Genomic DNA, 23,477 nt, shown 5'->3' on the forward strand with positions numbered 1-23,477 from the left:
CTGCCACTATCAAAAGTGCATCCGGAAGTATGAAAAGTGCGTCTGCCACTATGAAAAGTGCGTCCAGCACTCTGAATAGTGTGTTGGCCATTATGAGATATGCCTCTGGCAATATTATAAGTGACTTTGGCACCATGATATTTTTGACGGATGACCCTCTCAAAATCATATGGCCCAGAAATGGGCCAAAATAAGTCAAAAACACAAAAAATGTAATTTTTTGGTGTTTTTAATGTATTTTGGAAGTTTTTCTGTCAAATATCTCCAAATACTCAAATATTTGACAAATCAGTATTTGAGGGGCCCAAAATCGCGTCAAATACCGCCGTGCTATGCCCTGATTATACGTACCCTGAAATTTTTAGCAATTTTCTGGCTTCAGAACCTGAGATTTAAGGGATGTGCGGTAGTCATAATACCTACTAGTGCACACCCTGTAGAACTCATGTTCTGATGCCAAAAAAAAGCTAAAGATTTAAGGGCACGGGTAGTATGTTTTTTTGAAACTTCCCTGAAGTTTTTAGACTGCTGTGACATGTAACAAAAAACCTATCCAATTAGACAAATTTTTCCTATGAAGACTGCCACACACCCCTTATATCTCATTGTTTTATGCCACCCCATTGCTCAAAATTTCAGGGCACAGAGAAAATACAGAGTTTAATGATTCCTGAAATTTTTAGACTCTTTAAAATGTAACAAAAAAGTTATTCAGCTGGCAAGAATTTTCCTACTAAGCCCACCGTGCACTCCCTGAAAATCCTAAAAATTTCAGGGAATGCAGAATATTACAGTTATAAGTACCCTGAAATTCTTTTGCGGCTTGGACATGTAAAAAAAAGTTATTCCTTAGTATGTACCCCAGAAAAAGGGGTACACAAAAAAAAGGATTTTGCACAGAGAGGGTCTGTGCTCACCAGCTCAGCTTCCACAGTTCACTCTCCACCAGAACATAGAGTGGATCATGGGAGATATAAAAATTTGTATGTTTTTCTGCAGCATGTTCCAATGACAATAGGAGGTTTCAAACCACCTCCAGGAAGTTGTCCAGGTCGCACTTTCCAGGAAAAAAACACCTCCTGGAACGTCTCCTGCAGACCTGTGACCGGCAAGACTCTCCAGGAGGTCCAGGAAATCAGGAAAAAACAGTCCAAAACAAAGAAAAAAACATATTTTACCTTGCCCCCAACAGAACTGAACCCCCGGGAGTTCTTTTCTTGCCATCTTCCCACCGCACGGTCATTTAGAGGACTCAAAATAACCCACTCAATGACCGGTCTGACTGGTCATCTCAAGGAATCAAGCTGCTCAATGACCAGTGTTTGTACTGGTCATCAAGATGACTCAAGCTGAGGTGGTTTGAAACCCCCTAATGTTGAGGCTGGCACCCGGGTTTTTGTCCCAAACCCCAGATCCAAAACCACCCAGGTGGTCACAATTGTTTTTTTACGGATTTACTTTGTGCACAGAGGGAAACTTGTTGCGCACAGGAATTTCCGTTGACTTGAAGTCACGTGACGTTGGGACCCCCTCCGTGCGCGCCACCAGCTCCCCCCAAAAATCTGTCCGCACACGGGGGTGCCGTGCTGTGACAGGTGGCCGGGTTGAGACACTCCAGCCATCCAGAGGAAACAATCCCCTCAATGACCGGAATAGACCAGTGATCAAGAGGATACATCCCTCTCAATGACTGGCATTCAGGTCATTGAGAGGACACAGAGGTACGTGCATAAGTCCCTCCTGACAGAGCTTGCTTTGCAAGTGGGGGACTTCCTGTCAATCTGGGAACCCAGATTTTTCCAGATTTTGCAGGGAAATCTTGGCTCAATTTTGCGGGGAAATCTGGGCTCAATTTTCCCAAATCCTAGATCTGCCTAGATTTCCCTGCAAAATCTGGGAAAATCTGGGTTTCCAGATTGGCGGGAAGTCCTCCAGTTCACCCCTGAAGTCTTGAGTAAGGCTGTGACCAAAAGCGGGGTTTGGGGCATGCCCCGGGGTTTGGGGCATGCCCCGGGGTTTGGGGCATGCCCCGGGGTTTGGGGCATGACCCAGGGCTCATGCCCCGGGGTCCGGGGCATTGGGATTGGCTTTGAAAATGCCTCGAACCCCGGGGCATATGTTTTTTTTTGCAAAGGGGGGATTACCTGGGGGGATGTGATGTCTTTTTTTGGGATTTTATGTTTTTCTTGTCATTCCAGTGGCCATGATATGTATGTAAAAGTTGGTTTTAGTTAGAGCTTGAGGGAAAAAATGAGTTGCCAAGCAAGAGAGACCAGTTGAGCGCAAGCAAGAACCCCAATTGAACGGGTGGACTGAGAGAAAAATAGAGCTGAGACGCGCGAGCTAGAACCCCCAGGAAATGGGTGTAGAAGTTAACAACAAAGGGAAGGGGATTGGAAGGGGCCATCAAAATCTTGGTACACTACCACCCCTTGAGAAACAAGAGATGCTCAACGCTTTTTGGTTTGAGCGCGGATTGCTGCCAGGAGAGAATTTGTTGGCCTTTTGAGAATACATACACGATTGGAAGCAGCGACCAAGAGGAATTTGCGTGTCATTTGCAACAGGATGGGATAACTCTTCTGTTGGGGATGATACCCACATCATTTTACTGGCAAGAAAAAAAATTGTCATGACCCAGGGCTTCAGGGTTCCCAGGGGCATATGCGGGGTCTGGGGTTCCGGATGACCCTCATGCCCCGTCACAGTCTTAGAGCAACTCCACCGCGGGCTGTATTTTTGGGTTGCTAAAATCTGATCTTTGGAACTGCGCAGCAGCATTTAGAGACGCAAACAGCTGCGGCATACACCGCAAGAGACAAAGGAGTCTGTAAAATTCCGCAAAAGGCAGCTCCCCGTGACCCAACACCCCCTGGTTTTACCTGGTCCTCCCGTTGACTTACCCACATCTTGCCAGCAACAATGGATTGTCTGGTGATTATTCAAAATTTTGTGAACACTCAAGGTACACTCATTTCAGGCGCCATTCAGACAACTCAACAAGTATCCATGGTTCTTCAAGGCGGTGCTGCAGCAATTCAAGAGATCCTCCGAAATGAAGAAAACAGAAGAAAAAGAGTCCCACCCAAACAAGGCGGATCAAGAAAAGGACGAGCACCCAATCTCCGGCAAGAATTTGAAGGAGGCTACCAGCGGTTGTTTAACAATTACTTTTTGGATTCGCCCGTCTACACCAAATACAAATTTCGTCGACGATTCAGGATGCAAAAAGGACTTTTTTTGAAGATAGTTAAGGATGTCAAGCAGCACAACATATACTTCACTCACCTGCACGACACATTGGGTAATCTTGGCTTGAGAGGCATTCAAAAAATCACGGCATCTCTCCAAATCTTGGCGTATGGTGGGGCACATGACGCAACCAACAAGTATATCCATATTGGAGAATCAACCCATCAAAAAGCCTCTATAGATTTTGTCAAGCTGTTATTGACTTGTACAGCGCTGAGTATCTTTGATCCCCAAACAAAAACAATATCAAACGCTTGTTGGCGGTTGGGAAGGCACGTGGATTTCCGGGCATGCTTGGCTCACTTGATTGTATGCACTGGGAATGGAAGAACTGTCCCACCGGGTGGCATGGACAGTATCAAGGGAAGTAAAAGTTTGTTTTATTTCTCTTCCTCACACCTTCTTACGTACACCTGCTGATTTTGCCTCCTTCTTATGATCAAGGTTCCAACAATTGTCTTGGAGGCTGTTGCCTCATATGATTTATGGATTTGGCCCGCCTTTTTTGGCATGCCAGGGTCCCACAACGACATCAAAATCTTGGATTCATCGCCGGTTTTCTCAAATCTAATGAACGGAGTTAGAGATCGCCAAGTGGACCCGCGGGCGGGTACCCGCCACATGGCGTCGGGTACCCGCGCGCGGGTGCCGTGTACGGATCCAGGTGCGGGATTTTGGGCAAAAAAGCACCAGGTACCCGGATACCCGCCAAAAATACCCGCGGCAGGCGGGTCTTCCAGGTACCCGGGTACCCGCTGTTACGGTCACTGAGGGGGTTGTTTCCTCAAGATGACCGGGAAAGATCCTGGTCATCAAGGGGAATCAGCCCTCTCGATGACCGGGACGGACCCCGGTCATAAAGAGGAATACAGCCCTCTCGATGACTGGGATCTGTCCTGGTCATCAAGAAGAATCAGCCCTCCCGATGACCGGGATTTGTCCTGGTCATTGGGAGGGTTGTTTTCTCTCGATGACCGGGACAGATCCTGGTCATCGAGAGGAAACAACCCTCTTGATGACCGAGACAGAACCCAGTCATCGAGAGAAAACAACACTCTTGATGACCGGGACAGGACCCGGTCATCGAGAGGAAACAACCCTCTCAATGACCGTGACAGAACCCGGTCATCGTGAGGAAACAGCCCTCTCAATGACCGGGATAGAACCCGCTCATTGAGAGGGTTTTTTCCTCTCAATGACTGGTACAGACCCCGATCATCAAGAGGAAACAAGCCTCTCGATGAGCGGGGTCTATGCCGGTCATTGAGAGGGCTGTTTCCTGCCGATGACCAGGATCTGTCCCGGTCATTGAGAGGAAACAACCCTCCCAATGACTGGGACAGAGCCCGGTCATCAAGAGGAACCATCACTCCCGATGAACAGTCTAGTGTAGCTGTCATCGAGTGAGGGTGTTGGATAAAAAAAAGTACAAGTACCCGCGGTACCCGCAAAAAGTACCGCCGGTGCCCGCCCGCGGGTGCCGTGTACGGGTACGGGTGTCTGAATATCACAAAAAACACCGCGGGTACCCGGACACGCGGCGGGTACCCGGGTCCACTTGGCGATCTCTAAACGGAGTCGCCCCTCTGTGCCAATACACAGTTAACGGCACGACCTATCACCAAGGATACTACCTCGCTGATGGTATCTACCCGGACTACTCAACTCTTATCAAGACTATTTCACATCCGCAAGGTCTAGAACGGAAGGTAAGTCATCAGACTCATGATCAGGTGTACATCAAATTGACTGATTGATTACCTTCAGCATTATGCGAAGATGCAGGAGGCAGCACAAAAGGATGTTGAACGCGTGTTTGGCGTACTTCAGGCACGATTTGCAATAGTAGCTCGACCAGCAATGACATGGAACGTCAAAAAGCTACATCTAGTTATGAAGACCTGCATTATCCTCTGCAATATGATTGTGGAGGATGAGAGGCATGTAAACATTGATCACATCTATGACCCCAACATAGCCAGAGGACAGCGCGAACCCATCGATAACATTGAGCCTGTTTCACAACAACAAGCCTATTTCTCCTCGTTTGTTCAAAACATGCAGAGAGTCCAAAACTCGGATTTGCACTTTGCTCTACGGAACAATCTGATTGCCCACTTGTGGGCTTGCAAAGGCAAAGAAGGGGATTTGGACAACATAGAATTTTAATTTTAATTATTCCATAAACTTGTGATTTGATTTTTTGTGCAAGAAAAAGTAATCAAAACAAAATTTGGAGAGAGAAAAAAAAACAAATTTGGGAGGGCCAAAAAAGAACAAGGGAAGCTTCTAGTCTTTAAGGCCCACTAGTGCGAGAGTTGTTTAGCGCAGGGGCCAAATGAGTTGATGTTGGAGCCAAAGACGGAGCTGGAGCCGTAGCCAAAGATAAAGACAAAGCCAAAGCTGAAGCCGCCATTTGTGTTTCAAGCTTGGCTAGTATTCTTTTCCTTTCAAGATTATAGTATCTCTTGACTTCTTCATCAACCCCGGTAAGATCTTTATTCATGACTTCTTTTTCTGCAATGCAATTGAGGGCTTTTTGTTGAGCAGCCATTGCGCTTTCAAAGGACATTTGTTGCTTCTTGACAACATCAGCAATTTCAAGATGAGCAGTAGTCATCTTCTTGAGGTGTTTGTGGTTGGACGCGTCAAGTTTCTCCTCCTGATAAGCCACCTTAGCCTTCTTGCGACCAATTGGACGAGTCGGCCCGCCACAAGCAGTTTTGTTGCCAGATGTATCTGAAGTTGAGTTTGTTGTACCGTCCCTGGTCAAGCTAGGTAGCAAGCTCAATGATGGGCTAGATGGATTGGGGGCTCCATCACGTTCAACTTTAGCTTTTTTTTTCTTGGCCAGAGAAGCAATGTAATTATGCCACTTCAGTGCCTTGGGGAAAAGATCGTAGCAACACATGAATCCAAAACTTTTGTCATGGAGCTTTGTGTACAAAGTGAGGGCCATGCTGATCCGGTTAGTTGCTGTCGTACCGCTCAGATTCCGGTGGTTGATTTGGTTGACACAGCCATTAAATTTGTTGAGAGACTGCTGTATGAGGCCCCAACGATTCTTGATGCTTTTCATGGATCAAAAGGGCTTGGAGATCTTTGATCAATAGTGGTTTGTGACCGTGTCCCAGAAAGCGGTCCCAGTTTGTTCCGTACCTTTCCGCCTGTCCTCAGTCATCTCAAGCCAAGAGGTACAGATCTGGAGGTCCTCATGCTCGAGATAGTTGGCTGTGCGTACTTTCTTTGCATCCTCCAATTTGCTGTCTGCCCTGTCTTCATCTTCATTATCTCCATCAGAAGCTGATTCATCCTTGGTCCCTTTCGGAGCTTTTAAAGCTTTTGAAGCTTCCTGAATCGGTTTCTTGGCAGCCTTTTTTCTTGGTCTTGGATTTGCGTTCTTTTTAGTCTTTGGCTTGGGAACACTGGTAGAAGTTGAATCTGAAGCAAAATATCAACAAATCAAATTGTGGGCAAGAGTCAAGATCCACTACTGACCGTCTTCTGCAGATATAATTCTTTTTCAAGAAGATTTGTGAGCCTGAGTCTCTATAGTGACTACAGGACACAAGAAAATGGGGGGGGGCAATATTTGGATTTCTTTGGATAAAGAAAATACAAATATAAAGAGAGAGAAACTGAGCAGGATCAAGATAAGCAGATTTTCAAGGTTATTCTGGTGGGAATGCACGTCCACTGGCAATGCTAACTCTTCAGAAGAGTGCTGCCAAGCTGTGCTAAAGAGTGCTACAGCCTCCTCTCACCAAAGAAACGTGGAGGGATCCTGGATTAGATAAGTTTAATCCAGCCACAATTTTTTAGCTTCCTTCTGGATATTCAAGGTTCTTTAAAGGGAAACCTATGTGGTTTGTTTCTTGCAAAACCCACAGAAAAAAGAATGAAGATATGAAGGGACAGCCCTGTGATCAAGAAGAGGTAAAGGCCAGCAGATATGGAGGAACAGCCCTGTGATCAAGAAGAGGCAAAGGCCAGCAGAAAAGAGCAGATCAAGCAAGACACAGAGTTGTACCTCTGAGATAAACAAGGTTCAGTGAAAGAGGTTACTTACTGTCAATATCCTAGGCGCCAGTGACGGTAGGTATACTGGGAGTGTTGTAAACTCTTTGGTGGTGATCCTGGGGTTATCTGGGGTGTGGTTCTGGTGTGCTGAAGTCTGTGTGTCCGCCTCAGGCAAGGGGGATCCATACTACGAAAATTTTCACAGTTTGCTTATGTAATTTACATATGTACATGTGGTTTGGCGCGCTTGGTAGCGCTGACACGTCACGACTGAGCATGCGCGCCACAACTCAATAACTCAGGGAAGGAATGTAGTTACAAAGAATTGGTAAGTTGTAACTAGGGTTAAAATTGCATAAGGAAACAGAATATGAAGTCAAAACAAGGTTATTTCATAAGATGAAAAAGATATGAAGTAATTCATATGTAAAAGTAAAAAAAGGCAGACTTTAGGTCAGCTGAGTTGACTCTAAGGCTGACAAGCTTTCTGGGGAGCGGTAGAGATTTCAATTTCCGTTGGATCTGATAAGAAGCCAGCAAGAGATCAGAAACTGTATAGAAAAATATTCAGCAAGCAGATTCAAGAGAATCTCACTGTTGTTGATGCTTGGTGTCAGTGCTTCAAGCGCAGGATTGAGAAAATCCATTTTGATTTGGCTGGGTCTTGACGATATTGATATGCAACTGGATAGAGATGTGGATATTGGGGGTGTGACCAATGGAGTTTCACAATGTTGTTGTTATGTGACAGTGTCTTTTGGGTCTTTGGAGAGAGTCTCTAGGAGTCCCTACATGTACGAACTTGGGCATGAAATTTGGGGACAGCTGTAAAATTAATAGCGCCCGCGGTGGGTTGGGTTGAGTCGGTAAATTCCAACTAGAGACCCAATTTACGGCCTGCGGTGGAGTTGCTCTTAGTCTTGAGCTAACTTGCTAATTTCCCTCCTTGGGGGAGCAAAGCAACCTTTAAAGGAGGGACTTACGTGTTATGTCTACCCCGCGGCCTGAGAGAATTTCACCTTTTGGTTGGCACTTTTTTATAATCAACATAGCACATGGGTCTCTGTGTTATGACATGTCACTTTAGGTATCATACTATTATCACAGTTTTACATATTTTTATTACATCATCACATACTTTACTACATAGTTTCATCATGGTTTTAGAAGTTTCTTCTCATCAACCCAATTACATAATCAACCTTGTATATATACTCTATTTGTGGTGCAATCTTATTCTTCCCTTGGGGGAGTTTTTCCATCTCATCTCGCCGTATCCTGATATCTTTGCTCTTCAGGTTATGAGCCCGCGCTGTCACCAGCGGGATTGTTATATACTCTACCCCACATTTTTTTATCTACTTCGGAATTAGCTTTGTATCACCACATGGCATAGCTACTTCTCACATTATCTTTTATGGTTCAGACGCGCTTGCGGAATCCTGAAGTTATCATCCCCAACTTCTCCACTCAAGTCACGCCTCCAGTATCTGCAGCTCATTTGCCTGCGTCATCAATTTCATCATTCCACTCAGTTGATGAACAATTGTCTATGTCCAATGACGAAGAGAGTTCTGCTTCTTTTGTTCCTGGTTCTTTTCCGTTAACACTCTGTAGAGACTGTAAAATGAAGATGTGTCTGGTGAGAGTGGAACTCACGACCTCAGCTATGCTGAGACACATACTAGAGTGCTGCCTTTACCAAATAGGCTACAGACGCTTGTGGCTGCCAGCTGGGTGGTTGGTTGGTAGTGCTCATGGGTCGATCCAACAGCCCTCCATACTGTGGTGATACATCATGGTAGCAGACTAACAGACAACTCAACACACTCACTCCCCGCCCTATCTCCTCTGCTCCAGTCAATTCAAACATGCGGTCCAGCTTTTGTCCGTCTGTTCGCTCTTCCACCCCTTGAACTCTCAATCCCCCTCCACCAAATGAACCCTTGTCAACCGAGTCGGAGGCGAATCCCGGGCCGTCAAACAAAGGCAAAACTCGTGATGTTCCCAAGATTTCTCCACCGACGGCTCCACCCTCTCCAGACAAAGCTGATTTGTGTTGCAGTGATGAACCTGGAACAGCAGAAGAGAATGATGATGGTTGTGGAAGGATTATCATTGCATCAGAGAGGAAAAACAAAGAGAAGAAGACTGAAAGAGAGAGAGAAAGAAAAACAGGAAAACACTCACCTGGAACAGCAGAAGAGAATGATGATGGTCGTGGAAGGATGAGGAAAGAGAGCCTTCCACGTCTGCTGCTCCAGGTGACTACAATGGTGAAATGTCACAGACTGTGATATGCAGAAAACAGGTTTGAAGCAGAAACAGAAGAGAGAAGAAAACAAACACTACACAACCTCAACACCCCCCCTTGCTGAAAACCACAAAAGAAAAGAAAACAAGTAACAAAGAGATAAACTGGAAGAAACAAAAGAAGAGAGAGAAAAAAAAAAAATTAGACAACCCCAAAACGAGTACGGTGATCCACCAAGAGAGTCCGGCCAAGAGGTTTGGTGAGCATATCAGCAAGCATGTCCTTGGTTGAGACGTGTAGAACCAAGATTTTCCGCTGCTTGACGCATTCCCGAGAGAAATGATACCGCGCGTCAATATGTTTTGTGCGCGCATGGTGCTCAGGGTTTTTCGCAAGAGCCTTGGCGCCAGCGTTATCAATGTGCAGAGGGATTGCCGTCTTAGGTCAGAGTTTAAGCTCAGTGAGAATGTACCTAAGCCAAAGCCCCTCTTTGCAGGAGTCGGAGAGGGCTTTGTATTCCGCCTCGGCGCTAGAGAGTGAGACTGTTGCTTGTTTGCGGGATTTCCATGAGATAGCCCCGTCCCCAAGGCAATACCACCGCCCCAAAAAGCAAGGCAATGTGTGCACATTGCCATGCTCAAACATTTATGTAAACCCACTTGTATGTACCACAAATAGAAGTGAAACCTGTGGTGTATATGTTTTTTATTTGCTTCTTATCCCTTCCCAAACTTGCCCCTACAAACATCTTATGTTGACATTTGTGACATCTACCTCCAAAAAAAATCTCAAAAGCTTGGAGTTCATTTGAAAATTTCTTCTTTTCTGTGTCATTGTGAGAATGAATCAATCCAATTTCCCCTCCTATGGCAGGTCACCTGATTTCCAGTTGAAATTTATCCAAACACAGCACTAGCTGTCAATGAATTGAGTTAATTAACCTTTTTTGTAGTTTCAGGCAGAAGTATTCCCAAGTTTTTAGACAGGCTCTCATTACTGAAATTAACTTATATGAAAATAGGCAAAAAAGCAACAAACCAGGCAGTGGCCACAGAAATTTCTGAACCATTATGACCTAGGCATTTATCTGCCATTACATATTCACTTTCAATTCAAAAGCAAGAAACAGAAAATTGAAAATACTACCCAGATAGAAAAATTCAAGCCAGCCAACATTTCAGACAGAAGCCAGTAGGTACAAGTGAGAAGTTTAACATAGAGTAACAGTAAGTATTTATTTGGGGAAAGTAATATGATCAAGTTACAGTATTTTAGACAGGAATACTGTTTTGGAAAGCAACAAAAAACTGCTTATTTTGCAGCGACAGCTCGAGGGACTTGAAATTGTTTTGCCGGGAATTGGTTTTGGAGACAAACAAGGAAGTCGGAGGTAATTGCTTGGGCAAGTTGTGTTATTTGCAGCCGGTGGAAATTGAAAAGGCAGTTGGGGGTTAGGAAAGCATCGATGAAAACACTATCAATATACGCGCCTGTCCTTTTCCAAACAGGTTCCAAACCCTCGCGTTGAGGAATACTGTTTTTGAAGATGTGTTCGATGGCGCCCAAGAATCCCAAAGCTGATGCACCGGAGGCAAACTGACGATCGTTAGGAGCCAAAATAAGGCCACGAACGCCGGCCACAAGGTAGAGGCAGAACGGGGTATAATTGTGTCGTGAGCGATGTTGGTCGAGTTCCTTCTTTTGGAGAACTAAGGCTTGACTTTCAGCAGAAGGTGTGTCCGGTTCAGCGTCGGCGAGCGCAGACCCTCTTATGATTGAGTAAGTGATGAATATGTCGAGTATCAAGTCATGGAACTGAATCAGGGGTTTGAGCGACATCTCGTTGCGTATCTTTCCGTCTTCTGCATTCATTTCGGGTGTAGAAGCCTTACAGCTGTTGAGATACTCAATAATGCGCAAATGGGAGCCAAGGTTCGTGTTGTCCAAGTTGTTGATCGGAGGTGGTTTGACGGCGAATTCCTGTGCAGTCAACTGGATAGAAGATGCAATGCAGTTCGCCCATCGAGACAAATTGACCTTTGATGGTTTTTGGATTTCGCGAAGTAAGAGGACCAGGGGATATTCGACATGCTTGCTTGCCTTCAACTCGGGTAGTTTTGCCGACTTGAGCTGTGGAATATTGATCAAGCTAGGTGCATACCATGGCTCATCATTGGCCGGTAATAATATGACGTCCACTACCGCCGAACCACAAAAACTTTAGCTGGGTGAACTGAAAAGGAGATAAAAACAAGTTAAACTCACAATATGTTTGGATTTCTTTTAGCCATACTTTGTGTTTAGATTCGGACTGAAACAAGCTGAACTGAGGTAATTCGGGTGGTGGGGTTCTCTTGTGCATGGATTTGGCTCGGCAGTCGATGAATGAATTGACGGAATTATGCGCGGACAAAAATTTTTGACGGTTGAGATGGCCTTGGAAAGTCTTCAGAATGGAATGCACCTCAAACCTGAGCGATTCCTTTTGGATAAAAGTGATGGAACTGGGCTGAGGTGTAGATGTCGAAGGAGCTGCGGTTTGAGCTGAAGGTGCAGTGGGCGCAGGAGTTGGGCCTCCAGTTGGAGCTGCTCGGAGGGTGATCATGGGGGCCGGTGGAGGTTGAAGCAGAGGGGCATCGGTGATATTGGCCGGTGGAGGGATGGACGGTCCCGACATGTGAAGGATTAAACCAAGATCCGACGGACTTTTGGCCCCAGTCGAGGATGGTAAGGCCGGAGCGGGGTTAATTACAGCCCCGGTTGAGGTTGTTATGGACAGATTTGAATTTGACCCGGATGACAACTGGGTGGTAGCGAGCCCTGGTTCAGTGGTCGCTGCAGCGGAGGTTGAGGAGCTGGTAGGTTTGGGTTGGTGGCCAGGGAAATCTTGAGAGGTTGAAGGTGCTTTTGAAGAGGATTTCAAAAAAAAAAAACATTCGAACTTAAGAACATGGGGAACATGAATAAGAGTGAGTCGGCATGCAAAGCTTACCCATATGTTGCGCGGGTGACTGGGCATCGTCGATGTCTTCGACAGCACCGAGGGGATTTGGATTGTCTTGGCTGGTCGACGGGGAAACATTGGAGACTTTGGAGGGGAGCTCCGGATGGGGACAGTTGATTCCCGACGATGAATCTGTGTCCTCAATGCAGAGACGTTTGGCAGGTGGTTTTGACGGGGAGTGCCTTTGAGAGGCTTGGTCTCTGTCCTCGTCCTCGTCGGACTCATTTGTCAAGTCAATAAGATCCTCCGGTGGGATTGGCTTCCCTTCGCGCACATCTGGAAGAATCTGGGGAGTCAGGACTTTACAATACGCATGGGGAATGGAATAGAAACTTGATCACCTTGCTTTCTCTTTCGGCACTGGTCATGAATGTTTCGGAGCCCAGAGATGATAGTAGCCGGGGTGACCGGAATTGACTCCGACAGACCCAAAGCTTGCTGTATAATTTCCTCCAGCTTTGAGCAACTGGTGACATACTCTTTTTTTCCAGCTTGCTTTCGCTCACTACGGAGGAGGGTCGGTGGAAGACTTGTCTTGTAGTTTGCATAGGCCTCAAGCGACGGTGCCGGTCCTTTGAGGGTATCTAAAGCTACAGATTTCAGAGTGGTATTCAGCAACAATAAGCCGATGTGAATCCAGTAACATTACACAGACCTGCAGTTGAGTTGACACTCCCAGAGTCGAGCTGGCCATCCGGGGCAGTACCACTCAGTGGGAGGAGTTTGCTGGCTGGGAGGTGGTTGTTCGGAGGTGAATCCATTGAGATTTGAGATTTGGCCGCCGACTGGGACAGATGATCAAAAGACAAGGATACTGGTTTTAGATCAGTTATTGTGAAAGTCAAAGTCGAACAAGATGAGGTGAGGATGATGGAGGAGGCGAGAAATGTGGGGGAAAAGGCCAATGACACGGGGAGAAAGATTGATGAACCTGCAAACGAATGCTCAGAAATCATCAACGGATAGATTAGCAAGTGAGAGAGAAAGGATCTACAGACAGACAATGACCGATGGTGCCGAAACTTCATGATTGGGGTGTGTGAGGGGTTGAAGTCAAAGGGAGGCCAAGACTAATGAAGAACATAAGCCAGCGAGTTGCTGATCAAAGAATTCACTAGCTGCCAATTGCGTGCCGTCAGCAAAGAAAAGCAAGCTAAGGAAATCAGTTGGGCGGAAAGTTGTAGAGTATATGGCGATGAAGTTGAAAGGTTGAAAGGAGATGATGCTTACATACAGAGTTCCTGCTTAGAAAAGGAAAATCCAATGAGCATTGATGCGGTCATCACTTGTAGATGAAAGAAACCTTGCCGCGCAGCCGCCTTTCCGACATAAGACCTTTATCTTGATGATCACATCAACTCAAAGGGCTGTGAGGATGAATGTGGGATAACGGTAGCTGTGAAGATGGGTAGAGCAGTATGCACATACCGGGGGTGAAGGTGGGAACTGTGCCGATTGTGAGGCAGGTCTAAGCTTACATGAATACACAAAAACCAGGCGCTGATGAATCCATGCATGTTCTCGAAGCATGTAGTTATTTTCCCGGTTTGTAAAAGGTCTTGGCGCGCCATTTCTTGTAAGATCTAAATATGTATGTGTTTACATAACATGTCTGGGGGTATTTTATGTACATAAGAGAGAGGCTGAATGCAAATGCAGCTCTGAATTTTACCTTCGGAACCATCTTGCCGTATGGATTGTAATCTTGCACAACACATGGCGTCCAGGCGGCGTGTTCGCTGGAAGTAAGAGGAAAAAAGTGGGGTGTCACGAGTATCATTAACTTGGACGATCGTCCAAGTTGATGATACTCGTGACGCCCCACATAAGCTAAAGCCATTACCTGTACTTGAACTTTTGGACATGGTCCATACGCAGAAACTTGGGTGTTTGTGAATTGCAGGATCACCATGAGTGTCCGGCCAAGGATTTCCCATGATCTAAGGCACTTGTCCGAAGTGTTTAAAGGGGAAATGCGCCACCCAAACTTGTCAGATGAATGGCACTAAACCAAGTACGGTAGAATTTGAGGGAGTATGAATTAACACATGGGACGCAGAGGAGTATGAGGTTTGGGGTTTACCGTTGGTTTGGACGATCGTCCAAAGTGAACGGTAGGCCGGGTGAGCAATTTGTGGTTGAACATCTCCTGCGGATGAGTTATTTGAAAATTTGGGGATGCTTTCTTACGGGTAATGGGGTCGGTAATTCATCCAACTTGCCCGTTGACACTGATTGTATTTCTGGCCATCAATGAAGATGTACATATCACACTCGCCTCTTGCTCTTTCCACTTTACAATCCACCGCTCTCATGGTTTCCTTATGCGGATGTGTATGTATTACATACTTGTTTGTTTGTATCCCCTACTTTCCCCTATCACGCCTGATCACACCTTATTTATTACAGGGGAGCTGTTGCCGGTGTGAAGTTTGGAGGCAAAAAATCACAATCATGGCATGGTTTGCTTGTGATTCCTCCATATATAGGTGAAGAGGAAAATGTACACTGGGTATCGTTTTGATTTTTGAAGTCACGGGTGGGCGGGCAGATGGACACACTGCATTGCGCACTTGTGCAGTAAATTTGGTGAGAGGTGGAATGTTTGGGTAAGTTCATGTGCAAGAACTTACATATTTATGTACACAAACCGTGTTTGAGTTTGGCGAAGAGGGATGTTCCGCGCCTTTGTTTTCATCGGCAATTGATTGGGAAGGATGGGCCACCCTTTCAGCAAGGATCGTGGGGAAGTGTGTTGTTTGAAGGCTTCAGGTGGGCGGCCAGAAGGAAGACAGATCAATCCGCCTGGTGAGTACGATTTTTGCCTATCAGTATCTGTGGTTTGTTCATCCTCAGTTTCCCCCTCCACTCCACATCAATTCACCCGGTCAACTCCGTCTCAATTCCAATCCGTTTGTGACTACAGCCCTTGGTTTCATTTGGACCCCCGGTGAAAATTGATCATGGATGTCGAAGAGATTTTCTTTCAAGAGGACGCTGACGAAGGCCTTGGTGAAGAAAGACCAGCCGGAGGTGATTATCCGTATTCTCCTGCCTGCAAATCTTGATTTTTGCAAATGATGACCAACTGACACATGATTGATTTGGGGAATTTTATGACGTGGTCAGAGGTCCCGCTCGAAAAGCTAGCTGATGGCAGCAGCCGTCGCCGCAGGACCGCCAAAAGCCGTACTCAGGAACGGCAGACCAATGAAAATCTGTCTAGAATGATAACCCGGGCAGCCGATGACAAGCCACACCATCGTGAGAAAGTCTTACGTAGTCTTCAGACTTTTGCCCGGGCAATGATGGGGCTGCCAAGCAATGCTAAACCACAAGATCTTCCGGATTCTGTAACCTCCGAAGAGCTATCTAACTGGGACACCTGGAGGGAGCGCCGCAAGGAAGCCTTCAACGACCGATTGAAGGAAGCGATAAAGAAAAACCCAAAGGCCAACGAACAGGAAATCAAACTCATTCAGAAAGAAGTCACGGATCAGCTCAAAAGCCGTCTTGTACCTGTTACGTTCCGAGGTTCTGCGTTTTCTGCTACGTTATCAATCTCCTTGCACGTGAAGAGGGACATGGAAGCCGACTTAGCAAAGGCTGGATTCCACAGATACACTTTTGACTGGAATGCGAAACTTGTTAACAATAGCTTATGGAATGCGGTAACAGTCGACATAACAATTCGCCACTGGCTTCCGTGGGCAAAGCGCATCAACATCGATGTCAACCAGTCGGCACTCCCAGGGATCAAAGCGCGCTTTCTCGAATGGATTTCCAATCAAGGAGTAACTCGAGCAAAGGCTCAACTCACCCCACCTCAACTTGCCGCACAAAGAAAACGCATGCAGTATGTTAGAACTACGAAGAGAAAGGTAAGAATCTGGACATCCAATGTGTTTCCTGGAGATTGGTTTCTCAACCATAGATTGACAGATGTTTCTTTTTAACATATATTAGATTGCTAATCTCCGCGGTGACACCTTTCTGGGCCTCTACCCCGAGAAGAAGATTCTAGGACATTTACTTCGCGACCCAGATGCGGTCTCTGACTTTGAAGAAGAAAATCCCGAGACATTGCCCCGGAGAATTGCGGCACACTGGCGCAGCACCGAAATGGAAGACATCATTCGCTGTATCGACCATGCTGCATTGCAGCGTGCAAAAACCACTCAGAAGAAGATGTCTGTGAAAGGGCTCTTGGACCGGAAAGACACCCGAGTGCCTACGTTGCAAGAACGGATCGATCAAACTGTCCCAAACCGCTTCCCCGCTGACGCGTATAGGTCCTCTTATCTACAATAAGTAGGCCAATTCCAAGCAGAACATATGACGAGCGAAAGAATGGGACTCGACAACCTGGCAAAGGAGATGATACGTAAATCATTTGGTGAAGGATATTGTCGCCCACAGGTGCAGGGAAAAGATAATTCGACGGCGCTTAATCCGGCGGCCAGCAACCAGGCGGGGCCCTCAGGTCCTGAAGTTCAAATGTCTGGGTAACTGGTATGTGTCGATTTAGACCTGATATTTTAAGATCTACACTGACATATTTTGGAACTTTGGGCTTGCTTTAGTGTCATCTAGCGGGGATCAAACATTTGGATTGGGATACCGGAAGGAGTCGAGATCCGGACCCCCAGCGGGGTGCTTGAATGGCTAGTTTGCTCAACCTTTACAACAATCGAAAAAAAGAAGAAAATAAACTAGCTTAGAGGGCAGGGGAGAGGATATAGTATGAGTTGTAAAATGATTTCTTTGATCTTTATACAAATATCTGTGACAATCGATGGCCAATCAGAGGTAGAGGTTTGGGAAACCAATGTAAATATTTTCCCTGTGAAATACATGTGCATGTTTAGTTCCACTAGCTACCCCGGCGGGTAAGGGGTGTGTGTACGTGTGTGTGATTGATGAGGTGTGGAGCGGGTGACTTTCGAAGTGAGAAAAAGTTATATTGCAGGCAAAAATATGCCTTGTGTCAAATCATATTGGAATCCGGGGAGATTTCACCTCTGTGAACAGCCAGACAATATACTATATTTCTTTCCTTGTTTACCGGGATTCCTGAGGGGGAAAAATCTTCAGAAGTGTGTCCTGGGTATTCGTGCAGGAGAATGACTGACCTCTGCCTAGCTTGGCCCGGCGGGCCACCCAAAGGGCGTAAAGGTTGGGTATTTGATCCTCAGTCAACTCCATGGATAGGGCCTCCTGTCGTGCCCCATTGTAGTAAGTGTTAATGTGCCTCAGGAAGTGATCGTCGTCCAGGGCCTTTTGGAGGGGGGTCCTAGTGTCGTTGTCTGGTTCAAACTGGGTATTTATCTTGTAGTTCATGGATGCGATGACGCCGCGCAACCATTGTTTCTGGGCATGGGTTAGGTGGTTGGGGATGGAGCCGACACCTGTTTGTGTGGAACACTCTGGGTGGTTAAACTTGCACATGGAGAATTTTTGGCAGCTTTGAGGGGGGAAAAAATGGCAATGGATTTGACTGGGGGCGGGGACAAGACACACAAATCATGGATGGGTGAGTGCTTATTTATTTCAGAAGGCCAGGTAGCTGGCAGGTGGCAATGATGTCGATGAGGACCCGATCTGGTGGCCCAGATCACGTGAAACATGTGGAGAAGTGCCTCAAAGTGAGCAGGGGCTGTCCAGAGGTTTGCCGCGGGCAAATCATGATGAGAAATGGGGGGAGGGGTCAATGGTGATGGTATGTTTTGCAAATTCTAACATGGTTTGAGAGCGGCAAATAGGTAGACATGCAGAAAGTAAGAAATTCAGGGGGGGAAACACATGTGCCGGCAGGTTTCAGATTATTGGGTCAGGTGTGTGGGTATGACGCAGGAAGCAGAAGCGGTGGAAGGGCGGATGAGCTGTGAGAAAAAAAAATATGCTTTGGTTGGATGGGGCAACAAGAAGGTGGAGCGTAACTTGACTCGTGTGCCGGGGGGGGGGATTGGATGGGGATTTGGACGATCGTCCAAAGTGGGATTGCAGTGCGGTGAGGTGCCGTCGGGGGATACAGGAGGGATTTGTGACTTGGACGATCGTCCGAGTCGGAAAGGTTGGGGACTTGGACGATCGTCCAAGTAGGAAGGAGTTGAAACTTGGAGAATCGTCCGTGGGGGCAGGAGGGCCGAAAGCATGGTTCTTTGGAGTCGCAAGGGCCGCTTGAGAATTTATGGTATCCGACATGCATGCAGCATGGGAATCTGGCAAACTCTTCAATCCTCTTTGAAACCCTGAGAATGTAACTTTTTCATCAGTTGCCACCGGGGGGAAAGGCCACTGAGGGAACGGCCGGAAAGGCGGGAGTTCACTCACCAAATGATGGACTATAGCCACGGAGACAGTTTCGTTATCAATGCCAAAGACGCCTGAAGGATTCCTCAACACCGCCACATGACCTATGACATGTTTGATGCATAACACAATTGTTTTAGGGGTGTTTGGTCTACAGAGCAATTTGTAGTGAAGGCCGGACAATTCATTGTAAGGGTTCCATCGAGGCTCCTCTTGTTCAAGGTCTCCGAACAGTGCGACTTGAACAAATGTAGCGTTAGGTATCTGATTGGTAGCAAAAATCGTCTGTATACTTCCGAATAAGTCCTTCTCTCCGAGCCGAACGTGCACGTATGAGTTTCCTGCATGCCCTGTTTCGACAGTGTAATGTTTCTTTTGTGCATCCTTAAAACTTGGCTGCATGACCACCATAGGGTTTAAAATCGTGGAATTGCTTGAATTACTTCCCGATACGTTATGTTCCCATTTTGCGGAAGAATAAGGGGGGTGTTGGTTGAGGTGATCTAACCACTTGGTATATAATTCGCCATCAATCACCGCAGGAGAAACCCTTGCAGTTGCACGCGTGTCGCCTCCGTCAAGTTGTCTATCAGCCACATCACTCAATCGTTTCAAGGTAGCTCGCTGGATCCACCGGCGAAACAAAGTCTTGCTCAAAACCCCTGGAGGCGGGCGAGAGTCAGTTGATGTCTTCAATGTGCATAGTACACATTGACATCGCGAATTCAAAGAGCTCACCGGGGTGATTGTTGGTTTTGGCTTTCCCAAGCAGCCCATTCAAACGTTCCTGAGCCCATGCCGCAAAGGAAGCCGGTGGACCAAACCGTTCAATTACTTCTGGGAAATGTTGCAGGATATGGATATTCGGTTTGGAGTTCACTTTGGGCCAGTTGGAAAGAGTGTGCTCCCTGTACTCCTGGATCGTCTTGCGGATCGATGTTAAATTTCTGCTGGTGATCACCCGATGGTTCAACAAATGGATGATGCGAACTAATTTTACCAAGTTTTCGGCCAAGATTTTTCGGTGATTGTTTGCATCGCACAAGTTCCATAAAGGGAATAAAACAAGCGGGTAAAATACCGTGTACAAGATTCCCCATTCAGCTGCCTTCAGGGACCCTGCACTTGCGGCGCCTAATTTGAGAGGCAGGCGGTCAACCCATGAGGGTAAGCAGGTTTGCTCAATTGCCCGCCGGACGCACTCAAGTTCTTCAGGTAGCAGATGCGGCATCTGATCATCCAACTGCCTCTCCGGAGTGCTGTCCTCCTCGTTGTGAGTGTCCACTTCGCTTGCCAAGCTTCCCCCAAGAGATTGTCGTGATGCTCGGCTAGATTCCTTCCGCGGATTGATGGTTGCTTGGCTTGAAACACTAGCCGGTCGGTTGGTGAGGCGCGCTCGGAGGCTGTACTGATGTACTGTGGCGCCAGACGCTCGCGATCCTCGCGAAGAATTGGCATCTTGTCGTGTTGCTGGAAGCTTGTCTGAACTCGTTGAGGCCAAAGCTAGCACATTTTCTGTTGTTAATCGGCGCTTTGCCGGATGCTCGTCATCTTCCGCGGGCCGTTTCTTGCTTTGAATTTTCCTTTGAATTAACACCTCAAACACACTGGCTTGTGTGCTTGGTTGCATTTTTCGCAATTTCTTCAGATCGGCCTCTAGTTTCTTGCCAGTCGCCGCCAACCCAAAGTACGAGAGAGAATGATCTTTGAGCACGCCAAGCATTAAAGCATGCATAACATCGATACTGGAGTATTCTAAGGGCCTCCAATAAGGTAGTTCGTTCAACGGGCTATATCGCACTCCTTTTTCTTTGACTATGGCGTTCCTGCGCGTGCTGTCAGGGCTATTCAGCCATTTTTCCGCCCATTCGATGTGATCGTCATGCGTTCGCGGAGGAAATTGCGCCGGATCAACCACATTGATCTGAGGTCGAGAGAGCTTACAGAAAGAACAGAAAAGAGTGGCTGAATGGGAAGCAAATCCGGCCACCTTTCGCAGTGCTGGGAGATCGGCAATCAAAGGTAGCATGATTGCGCGGATGGTTCGTCCTGATGGAAAGCGTGATGTTTCTTCGAATACGACCCCATTCGAAAATTCCAAGAACTCGGTCACAAGCGGTTGAAGCACTTTGAATATGTGATCTGCTGACGGCTGGCCCGGCGTGATCCCAAACAGGAAGATATTTTTCTCTAGATAGCGTTCTCCCGGAGGCAAGTTCAGACAAACCAAAGTTATAGCCCCCGCCTCCAAACACTTACCTCCTATCTTATTGCCATGAGGGTTGAACCAGTCGACGTAGAGGCTGAAAACAAGGTTGCCAGACGTACTTGTGTATGGTTCAGCCGCTGTGCTGGGGAACTTGAACGTGTTCCATACGGTGCCGTCCCATATATCGCGCAGGACACCATCTTGACGTGTGTAGTGCAAAGGGGTGTCGACGAGTTCCTCAAACTGGTCACTTCGGAGCTTCCTCTGCAGCCATTCCTTCAGTTTCTGGTAGCAGAAACTCTTGATCGGTCTCCATGCTTGTTTCCCAGAGGCCGTAAACTCTTTGAAAACTGGCTCGTCGCAGGTTCTTGTCCCCTGCTCATTTGACGTTGAGAGGCTCCTGGCGGATGTGAAGAATTTGGCCGTACAACGAGTCGTCAAGGTAGCGTGCATTTTTTGTTTAGCCCAACTTTCAGAATCCGGAATGGCTTCATAAAGCGTCCAACATTTCGGGCAAGCAGCCTGTTCTTGAAAACTACAGTCTAACCCGAGTCGCCTTGTAACCGTACTTATTGATGCCGGGATGTTTTTCAAGATGTGAGATGTTTGGAAACCAAATTGGTCTCCCAAGCGAGTTAGCTTTGCCTTCTCATCAGCCAGGAACCTCTCACATGCGTCTTCACTCATATAATTCTCAAAGTGCAGCCGAGAAACTTGCCGCAAAACATGTAGCGCATGTTCATCGATGAACCGATATTCTTGTTCAGGAAAGTTGTTTTGGCCTATCGGTTGAGCGTTGTGCGCGAGGTTGTCCTGAAGGGTGGGGGCCTGAGCGTCTGATTGCAATCTGAGTTGGGCTCTACCAGCGGAGTTAGGATTGGGGGCTCCGAGGTCGTCTTGCCGGGGATTGGGTTGTGCGCCTGATGATCCACTAGCATTCATCTCGGATGGAATCGATTGAGACTGCCGATGTGGTAAAGAACCTCCAACTTCAAGACGCCCAGGTCGTGGTCCAAGTAAGGTGTTCAGTTCAGCGAGCCTTTGGTGCTTTCGAAACGTCACATCTGTTACCGGAACACCCATTCGTTCCATTCCAGTGTCGTCGCGGTAAACCTTTCCTGAACACCCAAATTCATTGCAGTTACAGATGCGCATTGACTGATGAATATGTATTTGCCCACCCAATGGGAATATCAGTCACTGTAACCCAGTATTTTCAGTGAGGAGAGGTGAGAGGAGGACAGTCTGGAGAGCTATGTACTTACGGAGTGTGATTGGTGCTTTTAAACCTTCCGAATCAATAAGTGTTCACTTGCGGGTTGTGGAATTGATGTTTGCAGGCGATGAACACGTCCTATTCAGGCAGGCATGGGTTTCGAAGCTTGACAATTCGACCTACACTTTTGATGCATTCGAGAGGTTCCCTCAAGTCAGCACAGCCGGAACACATTTACATATGCGGTCCTGTTTACATCTAGCATTCCAGCTTCCATATGTAAAATCTAGCATTCTAGTGGCCCCCACGATGGCAAAGAGGCGTGAAAAATGATCCCCCGCGCTGATGAGACATGATTTCTCCAAAGTGCCCAGGCCAGCATCCATGTGAAAAGCGACGTGATAAAGTCCCCCTAACCTGTACAGAAGATAAGGGATCCTTATTAGTGGAGCCCTTTGTGCAATCGTCAGAACTTGGACGATCGTCCAAGTTCACCTTGCACCATCATCCGATGGTCTGTTGGAGAATTCCTGTAGGAGGCTCAGGAAACCTATGATCAACTTGGACGATCGTCCAAAGCTGCACTTAGACTTCCAAGCCAAGTTGATGGATCATTTCCCTTGCTGCTCCACCCATCATCAGCCTAGCCATCCAAATGTACGAATACAAATGGATGTATTCAAAAAATGATCAAGGCAAAATGGACGATCGTCCAAGTTACCAATGTTGCAACATACATTGGTATCTTCATTTTCCTATTATCTATCTTCCTCATTGTTCTCAAGGTGATCACCCACCAAAGGGGGTGTTTATCTCACCCCCTTTCAAAGATACCCACTGTACGGGCTGTTGCAGCAAAGAATCAACGTACCCACCCCCCACAGTGACACTCCCATCTTTCCCGCCGCTTTTCACCATTTCTCTTACCCCACAACTTGTCCATACTGACCTCAATGAAGACCCATCTCACCAGCCTGACGAACGGCACCATGCCCACCAGTATCACACACCTGCAGTCACACCTCACTGCAAGCGGAATTCCCGACGGTAATTCAGCATTTTCCCGCTCCATGCATGACTTCACTCGGATCCTGCTGGGTATTGAAGCAACAAAGAGCGACCTTCCCCCTTCGCCGCCCCCATCTCAACTTACAAGCTTTCAGACAAAATCAAACGAGGCATACACCAACACTGCTACCCTCACTAGCTT

General features: G+C 47.0%; 1 protein-coding gene across 1 annotated transcript in view; it reads left to right on the forward strand.

The window, feature by feature from the left end:
- The window catches only part of PtA15_15A166 (uncharacterized protein), a gene marked incomplete at both ends in the record, with an annotated part of 40,968 nt that extends 18,375 nt beyond the window's left edge, over positions 1-22,593 (forward strand). The window contains 2 exons of the mRNA XM_053163344.1: positions 22,392-22,480; positions 22,558-22,593. Of these exons, the coding sequence (XP_053027329.1) occupies positions 22,392-22,480; positions 22,558-22,593 (125 nt within the window). The remainder of the gene's footprint in view (positions 1-22,391; positions 22,481-22,557) is intronic.
- Between the last annotated feature and the right edge of the window lie 884 nt (positions 22,594-23,477).

Source organism: Puccinia triticina, chromosome 15A (assembly GCF_026914185.1).
Source record: "Puccinia triticina chromosome 15A, complete sequence".
In the NCBI taxonomy this organism is placed as follows: Eukaryota; Fungi; Basidiomycota; class Pucciniomycetes; order Pucciniales; family Pucciniaceae; genus Puccinia; species Puccinia triticina.